General features: G+C 47.6%; 7 protein-coding genes across 7 annotated transcripts; 4 read left to right on the top strand and 3 right to left on the bottom strand.

Moving 5' to 3' along the window:
* Positions 1-123: 123 nt before the first annotated feature.
* LY89DRAFT_719235 (uncharacterized protein) lies at positions 124-1,857 on the top strand (the record flags this gene model as incomplete). Its single annotated transcript, XM_018218480.1, has 4 exons — positions 124-818; positions 885-1,390; positions 1,444-1,670; positions 1,723-1,857. The coding sequence occupies 4 exons, from the start codon at positions 124-126 to the stop codon at positions 1,855-1,857; spliced, it is 1,563 nt and encodes a 520-aa protein (XP_018070889.1).
* A 1,032-nt stretch (positions 1,858-2,889) lies between these two features.
* Positions 2,890-4,589, top strand: LY89DRAFT_697646 (luciferase-like monooxygenase; the record flags this gene model as incomplete). The annotated part of the gene is made up of 3 exons (XM_018216924.1): positions 2,890-3,331; positions 3,408-4,100; positions 4,555-4,589. The coding sequence occupies 3 exons, from the start codon at positions 2,890-2,892 to the stop codon at positions 4,587-4,589; spliced, it is 1,170 nt and encodes a 389-aa protein (XP_018070888.1).
* A 392-nt stretch (positions 4,590-4,981) lies between these two features.
* Positions 4,982-7,622, top strand: LY89DRAFT_617796 (uncharacterized protein). Its single transcript, XM_018210814.1, has 3 exons — positions 4,982-5,149; positions 5,206-5,841; positions 5,889-7,622. Exons 2-3 carry the CDS (start codon positions 5,218-5,220, stop codon positions 7,521-7,523), a joined length of 2,259 nt encoding a protein of 752 aa, XP_018070887.1. The 5' UTR covers positions 4,982-5,149; positions 5,206-5,217; the 3' UTR covers positions 7,524-7,622.
* LY89DRAFT_685477 (uncharacterized protein) lies at positions 7,619-8,636 on the bottom strand. The gene is made up of 2 exons (XM_018215094.1): positions 8,228-8,636; positions 7,619-8,010 (listed from the first exon to the last, which is right to left on the bottom strand). The coding sequence occupies exons 1-2, from the start codon at positions 8,412-8,414 to the stop codon at positions 7,829-7,831; spliced, it is 369 nt and encodes a 122-aa protein (XP_018070886.1). The 5' UTR covers positions 8,415-8,636; the 3' UTR covers positions 7,619-7,828.
* A 943-nt stretch (positions 8,637-9,579) lies between these two features.
* On the top strand, positions 9,580-10,434 carry LY89DRAFT_670037 (uncharacterized protein; the record flags this gene model as incomplete). Its single annotated transcript, XM_018213140.1, has 1 exon — positions 9,580-10,434. The coding sequence occupies one exon, from the start codon at positions 9,580-9,582 to the stop codon at positions 10,432-10,434; it is 855 nt and encodes a 284-aa protein (XP_018070885.1).
* Positions 10,435-11,050: 616 nt separating this feature from the next.
* Positions 11,051-11,893, bottom strand: LY89DRAFT_734629 (uncharacterized protein; the record flags this gene model as incomplete). The annotated part of the gene is made up of 1 exon (XM_018219926.1): positions 11,051-11,893. One exon carries the CDS (start codon positions 11,891-11,893, stop codon positions 11,051-11,053), a length of 843 nt encoding a protein of 280 aa, XP_018070884.1.
* Positions 11,894-12,777: 884 nt separating this feature from the next.
* Positions 12,778-13,518, bottom strand: LY89DRAFT_670035 (uncharacterized protein; the record flags this gene model as incomplete). The annotated part of the gene is made up of 1 exon (XM_018213139.1): positions 12,778-13,518. One exon carries the CDS (start codon positions 13,516-13,518, stop codon positions 12,778-12,780), a length of 741 nt encoding a protein of 246 aa, XP_018070883.1.
* Between the last annotated feature and the right edge of the window lie 2,980 nt (positions 13,519-16,498).

Genomic DNA, 16,498 nt, shown 5'->3' with positions numbered 1-16,498 from the left:
GGACCATCAAGTCGAATAGGAATTCTGATGTCTGGCGAACAGCATGGTTAATGAAATGACTATATATATCACGCAGCCCATGAGTAGCATGCTTTCTTTGCAGAGCTCTGCAAAAAGTCAAAAATGCAACTTCTAGCTTTTCTCAATGCTTTCATCTTCGGTAGAGCCAGCTTCTCCAGCCTCTCTGGGAATGGAACAAGCAATAGCTCCAGTCTCACGTCAACAACTTCAACCCCGCTCACTAATATCACGCGCACTCCCCCTCCTACCAATATAACCAGCACGACGATACTGTCGTCAAGTTCTTCAAGACTGTTGATAAACAGCACGTCCAGCTTTCTTACCATCAGCCCTACAAGATCACCAGGGCCATCGATAACAAGTACGTCCATGTTCTTGGGCACTAGTCCTAGATATTCCAGTTCTTCCTCACCCCTTGTGACGAGTACGGGGAAGTGGAATACTACATCCTCATCTCAATTTCCCACAACCCGCTTCTCTACCATCCTACCTTCGTCATTCCACAACACAACTTCAAGCGCCACAAATCGACTTAACACCTCGACTTCTGCCTTGACCACCTCATGGAAATGGAATACCACATCCTTATCACAGTCTCCTACAAGTTTCACGGGTCTTCACACCTCGAATGTCTCATCATCAATCAATAGCTCAACTGCTGTCCGAACAATTCGCATCTCAAGCCTCGTTTCAACCTCATTCTCCAGGTTCAGCAATGCGAGCTCTTCTGCGCCATCTTCGAGCTTTTTGATCACGGGCAAGACATCCTTTGCTACGCTCACTTCGAGCACTTCAAGGTATGCTAACACAACTTGGTCAAGCTCAACTAGTCTAGCTGCCAGCTCTGGATTCTCATTGCCTAGTGTTTCCTCTTCGACTGTCCCGTCGTGGACAAATAGTAGCACTCAGAGCACTCAATCGTCTTCTGTGGTCACTACTACGCCGTGGCTTAACAGCAGCATCAGCTTTGAGAAACACTCATCTACTAGCACCTTGTCTTCTATTTCGACGATCCCATCTTGGGCTAATAGCAGCACCACTTTCTCGCTGTCCATCACAAGTATACCGATCACTACGGCCATATTACCAAAGTCAGAATTTGTCAGCGCAACATCTCTCGAGCTATCGACTTTCAACAGCGTTCCTCCGTCTCTTGGATCTTCCGGATCTTTGACTTCTGTCTCATCCGAAACGAGTAGCTATGACATAGACGTCCCAATCACGAGTCTCTCACTACCAACAACTCTTCCGTCGTCACTCGAATCAGTAACTCCAATAAGCTCACCCACATCTACCATCGCCCAACCAACTCCCTCAGCTTGGTCCTGCCCCACTGCCCCAGGCCTAACATTCGGACCCGCAGAAATCGGTACCTAGCTACCCCCCTTCTCTCCTCTCACCTCAACTGACTAAGACCCCCAGAATCTGCAATATGCTCCACAAATTGCGCCTCTCCAGACGCTACCACCCGAGCCTCACTCTTCATGACAGCCCTCACAAACAACAACTATGGAGATACCATAAATGCCACATCCATCCTGGATCAGCTCTTACCGCCACTTTTTGAGCAAGTGCAATCGTTGAGGAATCAGGGTTCGAGTGCTTTGAGGAGTTTTGGGAGGGAAATTGTGCCTCAGACCCCGTCGCAGGTGAGCTTTCCTATCTTTCTCTTCTTGAAGAAATTGCACTAACAGGAAATAGATTGTCGTTGATGAGATTCTTGTTTGTGGGATTGCGCTGCTGGTCTTTGAGAGCTTCAAGTGTACGGTTGAGGTTGTATTTGTTCCAGGGTCGGGGGTTGTGTTTACGGTGACTTGTGTGGTTGCCACAGGGTGATGGAGAGGAAGAATTGTCTGATTGTTCATTTATCTGTGGACCAGAATGAGTTGGAGTAGAATATATGCTCATTTTCCCAATTTCGTGCATCGTTCCTCTGGAATGCTGAATAGCCCAAAACGATGGTTTGTTATCACTTATTGCTTTGCTGTCAACAACACTGAGTAAGCTGACAGCAAGACTCTCAACCGCGACAATGTTAGATTTTCGCAACAAGGAACTCTTTCGAAACGGCAATACATAGTCGCAATAGGGACCACGACTTACTTTCAATGTCAGTCAATAGTTGGGCTTTGAACTAAGATAGTTGACAGCGGTATGACATACCAATTCCATAAATGCTTAGCTCAATGATCGAAAATTGTTTCTCATTTACTCCCTTTCTTCCATAATTGTTAGTCTAATCCAATATAAATGTTCCACGTCTAACTAGTACATATCATAATCATAAGATTGGGCTTGCTGCTTTTTCTACTTTATTCGCATCAAAATAAACCCAATTTTGAAATCAATTCAAATATCCTGCCCTCATATGGAGTATATTAGAATGGTAAATTGTGGCATTCTTCAATAACTTCAGCTGCTACAGAAATGTCTCATCCCGGATATATCACATTTGTATGTCAATACTTGTTACTGTTTGATATTGCTAATTATGAGAATGAAAATATATTCAAACACGAATCTCCCGCCCTCTCATCAGGACATGTCACAGGCAAAAGTCGGCACCTGCTTTCTTTCGATTGTTCTTCAATTCTATGCTAGTGGGTGAATGAACAATCTCTGAGAAGAGTAATAATAGTGCGTACCCGATGCAAGAGGACCACAACCCACCAATCGCCCATTACATTGGCATCGCTCGCCATGGGGTGCCATTCCCACGCCACTCTATTGCCCTATACTCTACATCCAATTGTTTCTCGATCTCAATTCAAGCCTTGGGCCAATGTAGAGGGACTCCAAAGAGTGGGCTGCCTCTTCCGATATAAGATTCGCAATTGCACCCATTCCTGAATCAAAACAACAAAGATCATGACGGCAAAATCAGTACGTGAGGGCGGCCCAGACCTCAAAGGACCATTTGACTTTCCAGATACCCCCCTCAGTCGCGCAGCACATCAACCATTATTACTAGGAGTCTTCCTGAATCTTCAAGACATAAATATCTCCAGTTACCCCACCAGCAACACCTGGACCTTTGACTATAACGTTAATATCGTCCGTCAAGCCGAAGCTCTAGGTTTGGAACTCGCATTTAGTCGCACACAATGGTTGCCCAAAGGCGGTTACGACGGAGAGGCTTCGCTTGATGCTTTTGTTGCTCTCGGTGCCATGGCTGCAGTAACCAAGACCATCATGCTGATTTCAACTATGCATGTCCTCTACGGACCATTGCATCCACTCCACATCGCCAAATACGGAGCAACGCTCGACCATATCGCTAAAGGCAGATGGGGGATTAATATTGTGACTGGTCACCGAGCTATCGAGCACGAGATGTTCGGCTGGCAGCGAATCGAGCACGATAAAACGGTACGAAATGGCTGGAGAGCTATTCAACGTTGTCAACAGTCTCTGGGGTGAAACTGACAATCTTTCTTACAAAAGAAAAGTGTCACCATGGAGTCTTGAAAATGCTTGGATTACTCCCAAGCCACTCTTTGGTCGCCCGGTACTGGTCAACGCAACCGGATCACCTGCTGGAATGGAGTTTGCTGCCCAGTATTCGGACTTGATTTTCATTACTTCGCCGGGAGGTGTGCATATCGAGAGTGCGTTGGAGACATTGCCCGAGCATATTGCGGTTATCAAAGCAGCGGCGAGAGCTAAAGGGCGTACCATTAAGACTTTGATAAATCCAGTCATTGTGTCGCGGCACACGCCAGAGGAAGCTGAAGCATATGCTCAGAGCATTTTTGCTGGAAAGCCGAAGACGGATAGTAAGGCAACATTTGGCAATACCAATGCAAAGGCCTGGGATAGTGATGCTCACGCTTGGCGAGGGAGAAAGGATGCTAGGCACAAGCAGGGACTGGGCCTTGGTGGAAATATTGAAATTATTGGGTCCCCTGAGCAGGTTGTTGAGCAGTTAGTTGCGTTGCATAAACTTGGTATTGATGGCGTGCAGCTTTGCTTCTATGATTTTGAGAAGGATTTGGAATATTTTGGGAGGAAGATCCTACCACTGTTAGAGGAAGCTGGGTTACGGGTGCCAATCAAGACAGATGCTGAGGGGTTGAGCCGTAAGCGGCCAGGTCCAGCTGGTTCGGGACTGAGGAATGGCTCTGAAGCAGTGAAAAAGAAACGTTGAAATTGAAACAGGGGTATCATAGAACTATGGATGATGACGATCTCGGTCTGCAACCCTCACTAAACAGCGGCTGGACTCTCTCAAATCTGTCGCAACACACTCTAGTCTCGTTGAGACGATGCAGCGGCTCGACTTCACTCAGTCAATGAGTGGAAGCTATTGGGATGTGATGAATGTGATGCTCTTAGAGACTTTTGACGCGGTACGAAGAATTGTTGCATTGGAAATACGTGGTTTGAGATCGGGCGGGAAAATGCATGGACTGAGCTTGCGTAATATCGTAACTCTTGACTTGCTGGTACGAATGACATATCCTGTTGGTCTCTTTATTCGCAAGTAAGGCCGTTAAGCATGACACAAATAGAATGATGAATATATTATCTAAGGCTGTGTGATTGTGAGACTTGGACAACAACAATAACAGTATAAGAAGGCAGACGTGCGAGAAACTGTACGAAACAAGGGACTTGGAGACTAGACACGAAGGAGCCGCAACTATGTGAGCTTTCCATGATACTGAAGTAGTGCAACTGTTCCAATCCTTGGAAAATGATGGGCAAGAAAAGCATCGCAGGAATATGTGCTAAGAGTCCAATTTATTTGGATACTTCCAAAGCCGATTGCAACGCGGAAACACTCATTTGGAGAAAATGGCAAGAAATCATGGTTTTCCTAGATATTTCGTGAATAATCCGAGAGAAATGTAGATGCAAAAGTGGTAAGAAAAAAATTAAAATAACCCTGATCACGTGTACACAATCGCGTCTTCCTGGCCGAGACGCGATGAATGATGTTGATCAAATATACAGACCGCTCCACCTTCGATATCCGCATACGATGGGCAACTCCCAACACGCTTCGCCAGAGATGAACATGCTTTGATTCGATGTGTCGATACGAGCTTGTTGGTGCCTTTATATTGCTGACCCAAGACCTGGCGGACAAATTTAAGAAGCGTAAAGACAATCACAGCTCTCCATCGTATGAGAACTCCTCGCCGTATTCTAAATGTGCTCTAATGCTAATGAAGCCCTTAGACAGGAGCCACCATGCTTCACGAAATCCTCCTCTCCCTCTCAGGCCACCCCTCTCCACTCCTCACCGCCGACCATTCATCCCCGAATTCCATCCTTTCACCCCCAGAGAAAGCACTCCTCTCTTCAATAGCCCACTTGAGCGACCTGCATTGTAGACTGCTGGCGCATACATCTACTATTGCAACAACACATCCATCCACTATCTGCCAAGCTGTAGCCACGGCGATAAGGTCTACCCATCTTGCTCAATTCCAACGGAAGGTGTTAGAGGTTGAAGACGGCATCCTAAGAAAAGATGCCGGGATTGTGGGGGCATATAACATTGTGCCATTGACGGGTATCGTTGGAGAATTTTCGGGATGGCCAAGGAGAATGGAATGGTTTTTGGAAGTGGTGGAATTCATGATGCGGAGTAATGGTGGACAAACGAAGAAGTGTGCTGGAGCTATGATCATCGACAAACTGTGTGATTCCATACGGACCGGCTATGTTGACATCGAAGAGGCGGCGTTGAGTTTGGTGAGAGTTGCTGAGACAGCATGGTTGAAGCAGATTTCTTCCTGGGTCCTATATGGACGACTGCCCAGTTTTGGCAAGGAGGATTTCTTCGTACAGCTGATACTGGGCGACGTGCAGGTGAGGTCGAGATCATCTCAATCACGGACCTTGCTTACAGATTGTAGGAGTATGAGAGCAAGCCAGAGCTATTACCAGCATTTGTGTCAACGCCAACTGCCAATTCGCTACTCTTCATTGGAAGGTCTTTGAACCACATTCGAGTCAAGGGCATATCCAGTGCATCCTCTCCAGAGTTAGACCTGCTATCCTCACATCTGCAGCAATTGTCAACATTGAAATTTCCTATCAACAGTGCCAATTTTTCCCGAGTCATAGCTTCGATACGTCTCTCGTTGTCGCGAACCACGCTCCAGAAGCTACTGCCTCTAAGCCGGGTTCTCGAAATCCTATTTCTGCTTCGAGAATTCTTCCTACTGGGACGTGGAGAATTTCCTCTTGCCCTGATCACGGAAGCGGACGAGAAAATAAGGTCCAGATGGCGAAGAGCGGACAATATTGGCTATGACAAGCGTGATAACATTGGGAACATTGTTGTAAAAGAAGGTGAAATCTCAGCTGTCTTGGCACGGGCTTGGGCTGCTATGGGTCTACTTCAAGGACAATATGTGGACGATCAAGATGAGGACGAATTACTTGAGCTTGCAAGAGATCTTGTACAGTTGACCATCCCCAAATCAACCTCCACACCTTCAAAAGCTACTGCGACTCCCCAGACTATGGTGTCTACGCCCTTTAGGAATCTACTTCTTTCGGTGCCAGTCTCTTTAACTCTCCAAATTCCGTCACCACTGGATCTGTTTTTGACACCACCAGACGTCCAGATATACTCTGGTATCAACGCTTACCTGTTGTCTATACATCGAGCGCATCTTCGGCTGACGGATCTATGGAAAATTACGGCTCTACGACGTGACCATCCATCACCTCCAGGCCCTCCCTATGGCAGCTCAACTGTCGGTAGAAATAAAGTACGTACTCTGCGTAGTAGAGCGAATGAGCGATCAGCAGCGATGCGAAGTGTCTGGGCTACAAACAGCGCGGCAGTGTTCTTCCTTGGCGAGACGGAAGCCTATCTTCAAGGTGAAGTCGTCCAAGGAACCTGGCTGGGCTTCAAGAACTGGATTACTGGAGATGTTGCTTCCCGCCCTACCTCCTCAAAGAGTCAACCTATCGAAGACGAGGATGACATATGGTTACAAGCAGGGAAAGAGCCCATAGCTCAAAGTCCAACATATACGCATGATCCCCAATCACTTGCAGACGCTCATAGAAGGTACTTGTCAGCATTGACCTCAAGTCTACTCTTAAACACGCCATCATTCACGGAACCTCTCTACCACCTGCTGCAGCAAGTCGATCATTTAGTAGCGTTGGTCTATCGAGTTCACTCGATTTGGCAGTCTCTTGACCTCGAAGCTGATGAAGGTGTCGTGGATGCCTTTTCTGACTTCCACAAAGAAGAGAACGATGTCAAAGAGCAGCTCGTGGTCATCGCCAATAGGGTGAAAGGTGCAATCGAAGAGCTTGTCAAATGTTTACGAGATATTGACCAAGAGAAAGAAGGCTGGGACAACGGCTTTTCAGAACTTGTTCTGGGTGAGGAAGGAGCTTATGTTCCAGCGAAGGTAGGGCGAGTCGATAGGCTCTTGATGAAACTAGATTTTGGGGGTTGGTTTGATGTAACCAAGGGAGACGGGGACTTGGTCAGAGACGGCGATAGTGATTATGATGAGTTATGATGTGAAAGTCACGATTGATGGAATATACCCTAGGCGTTCTTCGGATAACACGGCAGATAGCTGACGCGTTGAATTTTGAGAATGCATTTTGTGCAATGGTAACAATATAATTTCCAAATATGCATTCCATGCAAGACTGTCTCATGTGTGATCGTGGGTTCACGCACCACCGGATCTATACTTCCTTCTCGGTCCCGAATCTGGACTTGCTCAATATTCTACCCTCTTACAATTACTGTCTCTAAACCTTCCATAATCATTCCAAAGCAACCCCTAGATCTGCCCCGCATTAGACCCCTAGTCGATCAAAGCAACAATGCGATCCCGACAAGAGCAGGGATTCCCCACAAAAGGACCAGCGGCTGATAGATCCCCGCTCTGAGATACGCGATTCCGGTCCAGATCTGGGCTACGGTGTAGATGGCGAAGAAGATCTTGTCGTAGTAGCTTGTCAAGCCGTGGTTGGCCCATTTGATGCAGAATAGAGCTGATTTTCGTTAGCCCTGATGACATCCACGATACCCTGTTGCTCTGAGTCTTTTTATCTGGTTTTTTGACCCTTGACTTGTTCCTGGTACAAAGAGACATAGCAAACAATCAATCAAACGAGACAGGTTGGAGGTAAATCAAAACTCGAAACTTGACACGTGACCCAGCCCAGAAGAGACACCCAATTGAAAGTGAAGAGCAAGTACAGTACCTACCAATAAACGCGAACCCCTGATTACATTCCATCCATCCAATTCGGGCGGCTTTTACACCAGGTGAATTGGGGGCTTTCTTGAGGGCAGGAAACACGAGGTTGTATCCCATCTGCGTGTGCCCTAACACGGTTCCTGCGGCGGTGATCGCGGCGTAGAAGAAGAAGAATTTTGAGGCTGTTGATGGCATCTTGGCTGTTGAATAGGAAGAGGCAGAGGAGGGGAGTTGATACGGGAGGAGTGAGGATGCCGGAAAGAGCGGATCGTTGGAGGAGATTTTGGTGTGGGTAATGACAAGCTGGAGAAGCGCTTTGGAGTGCCTTGAAAAGGTAAGAGAATGAAAATCTATTCTTTGCTTTGCAATAGTTGATGAATAGCGGTGCAGAGCCAGTCACCTTTTGGGAGGTTGGTGAGTTTTAGCCGAGGCGATTTGTCTCTTGTTCCACTTCCTCAAGCGAGGAACTCTTTATTCACGATACTCTATTTCCCAACTCTCTTTTGCATAGCAATCGTGATGTGTTATACCGGCCCTACACAGTGTTGTGTCCGTTGGATATACTCACCTTCAAGATGAAGTGGGCAATGGCGAGTTGCACTTTGTCCGGGTTTGCATGTGACGCTCTCAATTGATTTTGTATCCTCAACGCATAACCACTTTGTTGGCTGACAAAGTGTTGCAACTTTAAGAACATCTCAGGCATTATGTGTATGAAAGCTTATGATCGAGTTAGATTGAGCAAGTTCCTGGGATTCTGGTCTATCGAGATGGATGATCTGGTGCATTCTTCTCTGCTATGGAAAGCTCTTTGGCAGAGATGTCAAATAGCTTTGCACTCCAGTATTCTGGCACTTGCTTCATACCTCGATTTGAGAGCGAGACTGAATGGAGCTGGAATTGTTGATCTGCGGCGCTCTTTCTTTGTTGCTGCTTCACATCGAGACTGACATCGATCGTAGAAAGCTCTGAATTGTATGTCCTTGCCGAATATCACAGGAAACGAGAATTCAGCATTCTCCAATGTCCAATACCCGCCCGGCTTCTCAAAGCGCAAGAGAAGCTTCGTAAACCAGAACAGTGATGCTAGTGCGCCATGCTGGCGTACTCAGAGCTTTGGCACACTAGTCCCAGTGTCGCAAGTTGGCAATTGTCGCAACTCCTCTATGACTACATAAGAACCTTCCCGCTCTTCAATTGCAAGAAATTTCTTTCCAAAACATCTCAAGATTCCTCTTCTACTCACAAAACCCCTCAAATCGACAACTTACCTTCGCCTCTCGACTCTCTTCATATCAAGATCATCGACCATCTTCATAACTCTTCAACACACTCTCTCATCCTGTCCAATCAAGACAAAATGGGAAACGACAAGAACTCTCGTGGCCGCCCACGCGTACCTAGAGCTGCCGCTATCTATGCGCAACAGCGTAAGGAGCGCAAGGCCGCCGAGAAGGCCGGTTCTGCTGCCCAATCTCCCACTTCCGCGCAAACTCAAAGCCCTGATGGGTCTGCGAACTCCGACAAGACCGTCACCTCCATCACAAAGCGCACACCACTCAAGAATGCCGATGTCACCATCAGTGCAACCGGCCTGACGCGCAACGAAGTCATTGAGTTCACCACGATGGAAGGTGGCCGTATCCAAAATAGATTGCAATACCCGTATCGACTTCCGTACCAATTCTCGGCTGCATTCGCCCAAATGACACTTGCCGAGAAGGAGGAGTTTCTGCATGAGGGAAAGTGGACCGAGATCATCGTTGATGTCTCTACGTCTGGCAACACGCAGCCAACTGAGACCGTCCTCGACCACCTGGCTCGCCTTGACCCAGATTACCTTCGCTTAGCCAAGAGATTATCAGTCCGAATCATCCTACCGAGCCTAGAGGTACTTTCCAGGAGCAGTCCCGAGGGACTCAAAGGTTTCCCCGGCTATCATCTGGCTTACAACGTCGTCCCGGAGATCAACAGATTCACATCCCTCGAGGCAATCCAAGTTAGCTTGGAAGTTCCTGATGCTGTCACCGTTTGCTTGGATGAGCACCAACTCGTCTTCGTTATCCCTTTCATGGAACTTCGTCTCACTAGTTGGACTTTCTGGCTTAGGAACCCCGGTACGTCCCGTCCGGTAAAAGTTTCCACGAATGACCACGAAGCCATGTGTCGCCTCGATCGAGAGCTCCTCGGTATTGCAACCCAAGGTGGAAACTGATGGTGTGTCTGAGACTTGAGGTTGAGAACAGAATACCATTGCTGGTTCCTCTCATCTAAGACGTATTGAGGTGTGCAGGAATTGGATCTCGGCCCTTTGCGAAGAAAGCGGAGACTATTTGATGTTTTTCCTTTGTCTTCTTTCTTTGCTCCATTCGGAGTTTTTGGTTTGGTCGTAGGAGGAGTTGAAGCGGAATTTGATTTTGCTTTTGCACCTCACCTGGCTTGGCTGACTTTCACTTCTACACAAACTTGTTTCTTTCCCCTGCGCGTTGCGTCGCCTTCATGATGACACCCTTTCCTTCTCGGCGTTTGTACTGGTCGAGAAGAAAATATAAAAGCGTTGCTGCCTTGATCCTGCAAAAAACATACATAGAGAATGAAACCATTCGTGCCAACTCCTTTAACAACACATTTTCTTCAAGTGAGTTGGCCCAATACAAGACTAACTGACCAGTAGAGGAAGTCATTGGATCTGATGTTTCACCTTGGAAGTTGCAACTCGTTCCTGTACTTGACCTACTAAGTCCCACCAATACACATCATGACAGGTTAAGTTTGATCCTCCTTATAGACTTGTGAGAAGAAAAACATCAGTTTGACCAACATCCACACACTCAACCGCCCACCCCAAGAATCTCCAAAAGCTGATCCTGCCTCATAGCCGCAATACCCTTCTCCCCCATTTCATTCAGCATCTGCACACTAACATCATCACCGAGCACCACGAATTGAATTTGATCTCTGATCGGTAAAAGCGGTACTACCGTACCTCCATGAGTACGAATGAGGCTATTGATGGCAGCTCTATTTAGGGGTCGCTGTGTACCTGCTGTTGCGAAGACGCGTCCCGCGAGGCGTTGGATTTGTCGCGCAGGGACTCGAGCTGGTGGCGGAGGTGGGTAGGCCTCTGGGGTGTACAACGTACGGACTCTGGCTGGTTCATTGTTTGTTTGAGTCGGTTCGTGGTCTTGTTGACGTTGACGATGAGCTGAAAAGGGAGCTAGAGGTGGTCGTGGGTCGATGCCAATAATACTCTCAGGCTCTGGCTCCTCTTCTTCTTCGCTCTCTTCGTCAGATTCCAATTGAAGACCCAAACCTTCACTATCTGGCTCCTCATCGTCACCGTCGTCGAAATCCTCATCGTCTGAAGCCTCTCCTTCAGAATACCGCTCAATATCCATCTTCTGAACAGAAATGAGAGACTTCTCAATATCCGCATACCCCCCATCATGCACCCACACCATAGCCCCAAACAGTGGGTCATACTCAACATTCATTTTTCTCATTGGCGTACATTCTCTCTCTAGAGCTCTGACTTCGGCTCTTGCGCGCTTCGTGGCTTCAACGAGGGTTGTGTAACAGCCATAGATTTCGGTGATTTTACCTTCCTCGGCATGTGAAGCGTAGTCGCTGCGGTGGACGAGGTAGATTTTTCCGGCTGGGAATGTTACTGGCATTGTATGAAGCAGAAGTGAAGGAGTACTACTATACTTAGGTGAAGTATGTATATGGTGATGCGAATAATCTAATTAATAGATCGCCGCATGGATCCAACGCGACGCGACGCGATCACTTGGTCTAACCAAAATGGGATATTGAACACTTGCTGCATATATCTTTAAGAAGCAAGAGATTGTTCTACTAAATTGACAAGTAGCAATTTATGTTGTGCTGAGTGCAAATTGTCCTTTCCTCCACTGCTTTTCGTCAAATATCAGTACTCAAACATTCAAGTTTTAACCTTACGTCGCTTAAGCTTTGATGTCCTTTCTCAGTTCTATAACATCTTCCGCCATTCCGCTGGAAGCTTCATGGAATGGTTTCTACAGAGAAGTAAGAATAAGAATTAAAACACCAAAGCTCCTCTTTCCATATCCTATGCAGTCATCAGACCGCAGTTTCGGTCACATGACTCCTAACTTCTTTCGGCAAGAGAGCGGTTTCCCATTCTTACTTTAGTCCAAACTTCAATCACCAACGCCAGACTTCTTGCAATGCTCTGGCTCCAATGCTTAATTCACACAAATCGAGCCATTTACTTAATCTGCCCCAAAGTTTCTTCAGATATAGAGACTTAAAAAACAAAAAACTCCACACACGGGTTATTGTACGTTTTAAATTCTAAGTGTTCCTCCAAGCACTTGCTTCAAAGGAAGAAATTGTTCAAGTACTGTACAGACAAGAAGAAAGCAAGTCAAGTCCCGGATCGTGTTGCACATTATAGTGGTCCATTGTGAGAGGCAGGAGGTCCGACATTGGCTTCATTGTTCCATTCTCGAAAGCTCGTCGACCTCGAGCGGCCCCTGAAACTCCCACCATCCCTCGGAAATTTCCCCCTCTATCATTGTCGGTCCCTTCCAGCCTCAATAAACTCAAACACCTCCTCCGGACAACAAACAGTGGTATGGCAGGGCCCATTCGGAGCTCGTTGTCCCAAGTCCACCGGTACTCTCTCATATCCCCCCATGATGCCCTTGATGATGATGACGCTCGAGGGCGCCGGAATTTCCATAAGCCGAAGCTTGTGGATGGGATGGACCTCGCCCCCACAACTGGTGATGAGCTCGGTGATTGCGGCTTGGTTGTACAAGAAGCCGACGAAAGCGTAGTGGAGGCCTTTCAAACATCCAGGTCGTCCTTGGGGTAGAAAGGGGGGAAAAGGGGCTGGGTTGGTGTGCGGCTCGGTTTTGACGTTGCGGCTGGAGGCTGTAGTCGAAGTGAAGACGCTGCGGCCATGATCATCATCAACAGGTTCCGACTTAACCCGAACATTGTCGTCCTCCTCCTTTGGTTCTTTCAAGCCCTCAACCTTTATGACGTAAACCACAACCGAATAATATCCTCGAGCTTCATTTAGACCAACAAAGGCACAGTATGGCACTCCGTAAGAGACGTTCCTTGGTGGCTCGGTGGATGTCTTATCGGTACCAGCATAGAGTCGTTGAGCTTCTGCTTCTGCTCGCCGATTGGCGTCTTCCAGGTTGTAGTAGCCTCCTACTACTTCTTCATTGCCAGTTAAGTCGATGGCACGCTTGTAATAGCGCCGCTTGACGAGATAGTGATCCATCTGTTCTGATGGCATCTTGAGGCTTGAAGGGATGTGCGGAGTTGTTTTTAGCAGGCGGGATCACAGTTGGAGAGGAACAGATCGATCTGGTTGTCTACGGGGTGAATACTCAGTCTTCCGGGTGATCCTCGGAGCCTCGAATTGAAAACACCGACCATAAGATCGCTCATGACATCTAAGTACTACTCCTCTTGACAAATTTCCTCATGGCATCACTGCTTATGACAGCCCTACATGTCTCCCGGCGATCAGAGCCAAAACAAGACATCCTCTATAAACAATAGTGCACTACCCAGATATAATTTGGTAGAATGGAAAAGCTGTAAAGACTTCAACAAAGGGCAGTTGAACCATTTCATGAGCCTCTGTTACAAAGTAGACATAGCTCTAATCTGCGCCTTGGAAAAGTGCTTGTTCAGGGCTTCTTCTGAACCTCAAGCTGGCGGTTGTTTGTGTTTAGTCCTAACAAAATAGAAAGGACACTCGAGAGTCTTTTCTAGTCAATTGACCCACCAATTTCGTATAGCATAGAGTTCTAAATGTTTGCAGCAACCCAGAAGCTCTCTTTCTGTGCACTCAGCGAAGTATTGCCAGAGCATCAAACGAAATGGGGAAACACAGCTTTGCAGCCCATTTAAGAACAAGTCGCTAGACGCTCAAAGAGCTTGGACTTCCTGAAGCAACTCTGCTCCATTCTACGCAATACAGGTTGCACTGGCATAGACCATCAAAATTTACACAAAGGAAGGACCACGAACAAACACTACTTCACAACGCCTAAAAACATCACAGGATAATGCCCGAAACTAAAAATCACGAAGGTCACACAACAGAAACCCCACAAAGCTTGAAACGTCTGAATCAGAGAATCAAACCAGCGTCCAGTAGCAAAACACAATAAAAAGCGATCATATTGAACAAACGGCAGCGGTCTCACCCGGCCGGCATCCGTTATCTCGACAACGATTCCCTGTCTTAGACTTGCACAAGCTTGCAGAACAAAAGTCAATCGGACCTCCGGACGCCATATACCGTATTTCATAAATTGACTTAAGTTTTTAGAGTTTGTGGGAGTTGTGGAAACTTTGAGGATGAAACTTGGTCAGCGAGAAGGATGGTGATCCGAGTCACAGATAATAAGTTGTTGAGAGTACCCCAGAAATGACAAATTTGGACGACATTCCAATGGGAAGGCTCATCGCTGATAGTTGTCGAGATTGCCCATTTTGGTGCATCGGACTCAATTTGCGGTGAGAGTCCAACCAACCACCCCGATCCGGAGAATTTGTTTGTAGGGCTGAATCAGAGGCTTCGGTCCAGCTGATATCGCATCCGCAATTAGACAATTAATCCCCAGATAGGTAGAACATGCCCAAGCGCAAGATGCGGAGTTTTTGATAGAAGAGAGTTCAGTCCATCTCCAGATACACCTGCAATTCTGCTGTGTTTGACTCGTCCGCGAGAGAGATCCGTAAGAGAGAGAACTAGGCAAGAGAAATTGGGATGCATTGCATGATGCCCCGAGCCCCTGCGTCTAGATTCTCAGATCGACAAGCCTATCAGCAGATGGCGGCGACGGTACCTTGCTACTTGCAACCCAGGTCCTGGTCGATATCTGCCGTCATCCGCTGCTGAATTTAGATGTGATTCGATGAGCGAGGAAGGGCAGCGAAAATGAAGGTGTGAGGTCGAGCATTCTGGACTGGATATCAGACCTATGTGTTTCGGGATATTCTTTCGTTCGAAACAAGAGCTGCGCCAATTAGAAGTCGTTGACATGCGTCCTCTGAAACATATCTGCACTGTACCCTCCTGGCGGGAATGCGCATCACTGCTGAAGAAATAGAAATGGAAGGTCGACTCCGCTGCTTGGATCTGATACTTTCTGGAAGATCCGTTCTGGAACTCTCTTTTTCGGCATTACCGCATGAAGGTAATAACTTCAGTTCCTGTGCGCATCGGTGATTTTGTGACGAAATCAATGCCCTTAGGAGCGCTTGGCCGGCCACCACCAAAATTAGACGGATCGGCACCGAGGGCAAGGTCAAGAAACCTGCTTCACCCCCCTTTGAGGAGTCTCTCGCCAAATAAGTCCTCACTCTTCACGACGCTCATCATCACATCAATGATCACTCGCCGTGAAGTTTTTGCTCGTTTGCATTTCGTAGTCGTGCCGGAGTTTACGCTCCACGAGTAATGAGCCATGGAACGCCTCTCCGGATTCGCCACAAGATTGGCGTATCAAGGTCTCTTGTGAGCAAGCCACAATGCGGTCTCAGAGGTCTCATAGGTTTGTTTTTCTGGCCTCAACGGCAAGCCGACATCATGCTCGGCCTTTGCTTCTATGCTCAATCTTGAAGTCGCCATCGACTCGTCGACGGGTCATTTGCATGGCACCAAAGACGCCCGAGCCTGGTTTGGTCAAGCCACATGGGCGAGTTGACAGCACTTGTGGCTGAGCCGGCGCTGCACTGGCCGTTTTTGGTCCTGAGATCGTCGACGCCGTTCGCTCATCATGCTGATGAGGGAGGAAATGACCGCGGTAGAGGAGAGAGACCAGAGAGGGGTTGGCTATGGGATGCCTAACATCAAATTATGCTCTGGGATAATGCGATGCTGCTCATTTGTGATGGAACACTCAGAGAACGCAGAGAGAAGATGGGCTCCGTCCACGCGGTCGGCCGGGGTAGATATATTAATTGCCACGACTGTCGTGAATTGGCACGCGGTGTGCTCTGTACTGACCTCCACCTGTGCCTGTGCCTGTACCTTCGTACCTGTAGCACACCGGACGAAAAGGACGAGGGGTCCAGAGCCACCATGCTGCACCGCTGTTTGACGCGCTCATGCTTGGGTAACGATCATTTTCAATAAACCACTGGTACGTGTCAGACTACAATTCGGAAAGCCATGAGGGTTCCATGATATGTGCAGCTCTGTACGCATATCACAGGCTGTGCTCTTGCTCCGAATTCGTACACATGCAGGGCGAGTC

This window comes from Mollisia scopiformis (genome assembly GCF_001500285.1).
Source record: "Mollisia scopiformis unplaced genomic scaffold LY89scaffold_13, whole genome shotgun sequence".
In the NCBI taxonomy this organism is placed as follows: Eukaryota; Fungi; Ascomycota; class Leotiomycetes; order Helotiales; family Mollisiaceae; genus Mollisia; species Mollisia scopiformis.
Note: the sequence above shows the minus strand (reverse complement) of the source record. Positions and strands in the feature narration are given on the sequence as shown.

Coding starts and splice junctions, on each gene's coding strand:
- LY89DRAFT_617796 (XM_018210814.1), top strand. CDS start 5,218: ATGCTTCACGAAATCCTCCTCTCCCTCTCAGGCCACCCCTCTCCACTC. Junction 5,842..5,888: donor TGATACTGGGCGACGTGCAG/GTGAGGTCGAGA, acceptor TACAGATTGTAG/GAGTATGAGAGCAAGCCAGA.
- LY89DRAFT_685477 (XM_018215094.1), bottom strand. CDS start 8,414: ATGCCATCAACAGCCTCAAAATTCTTCTTCTTCTACGCCGCGATCACC. Junction 8,011..8,227: donor TCAGGGGTTCGCGTTTATTG/GTAGGTACTGTA, acceptor AACGAAAATCAG/CTCTATTCTGCATCAAATGG.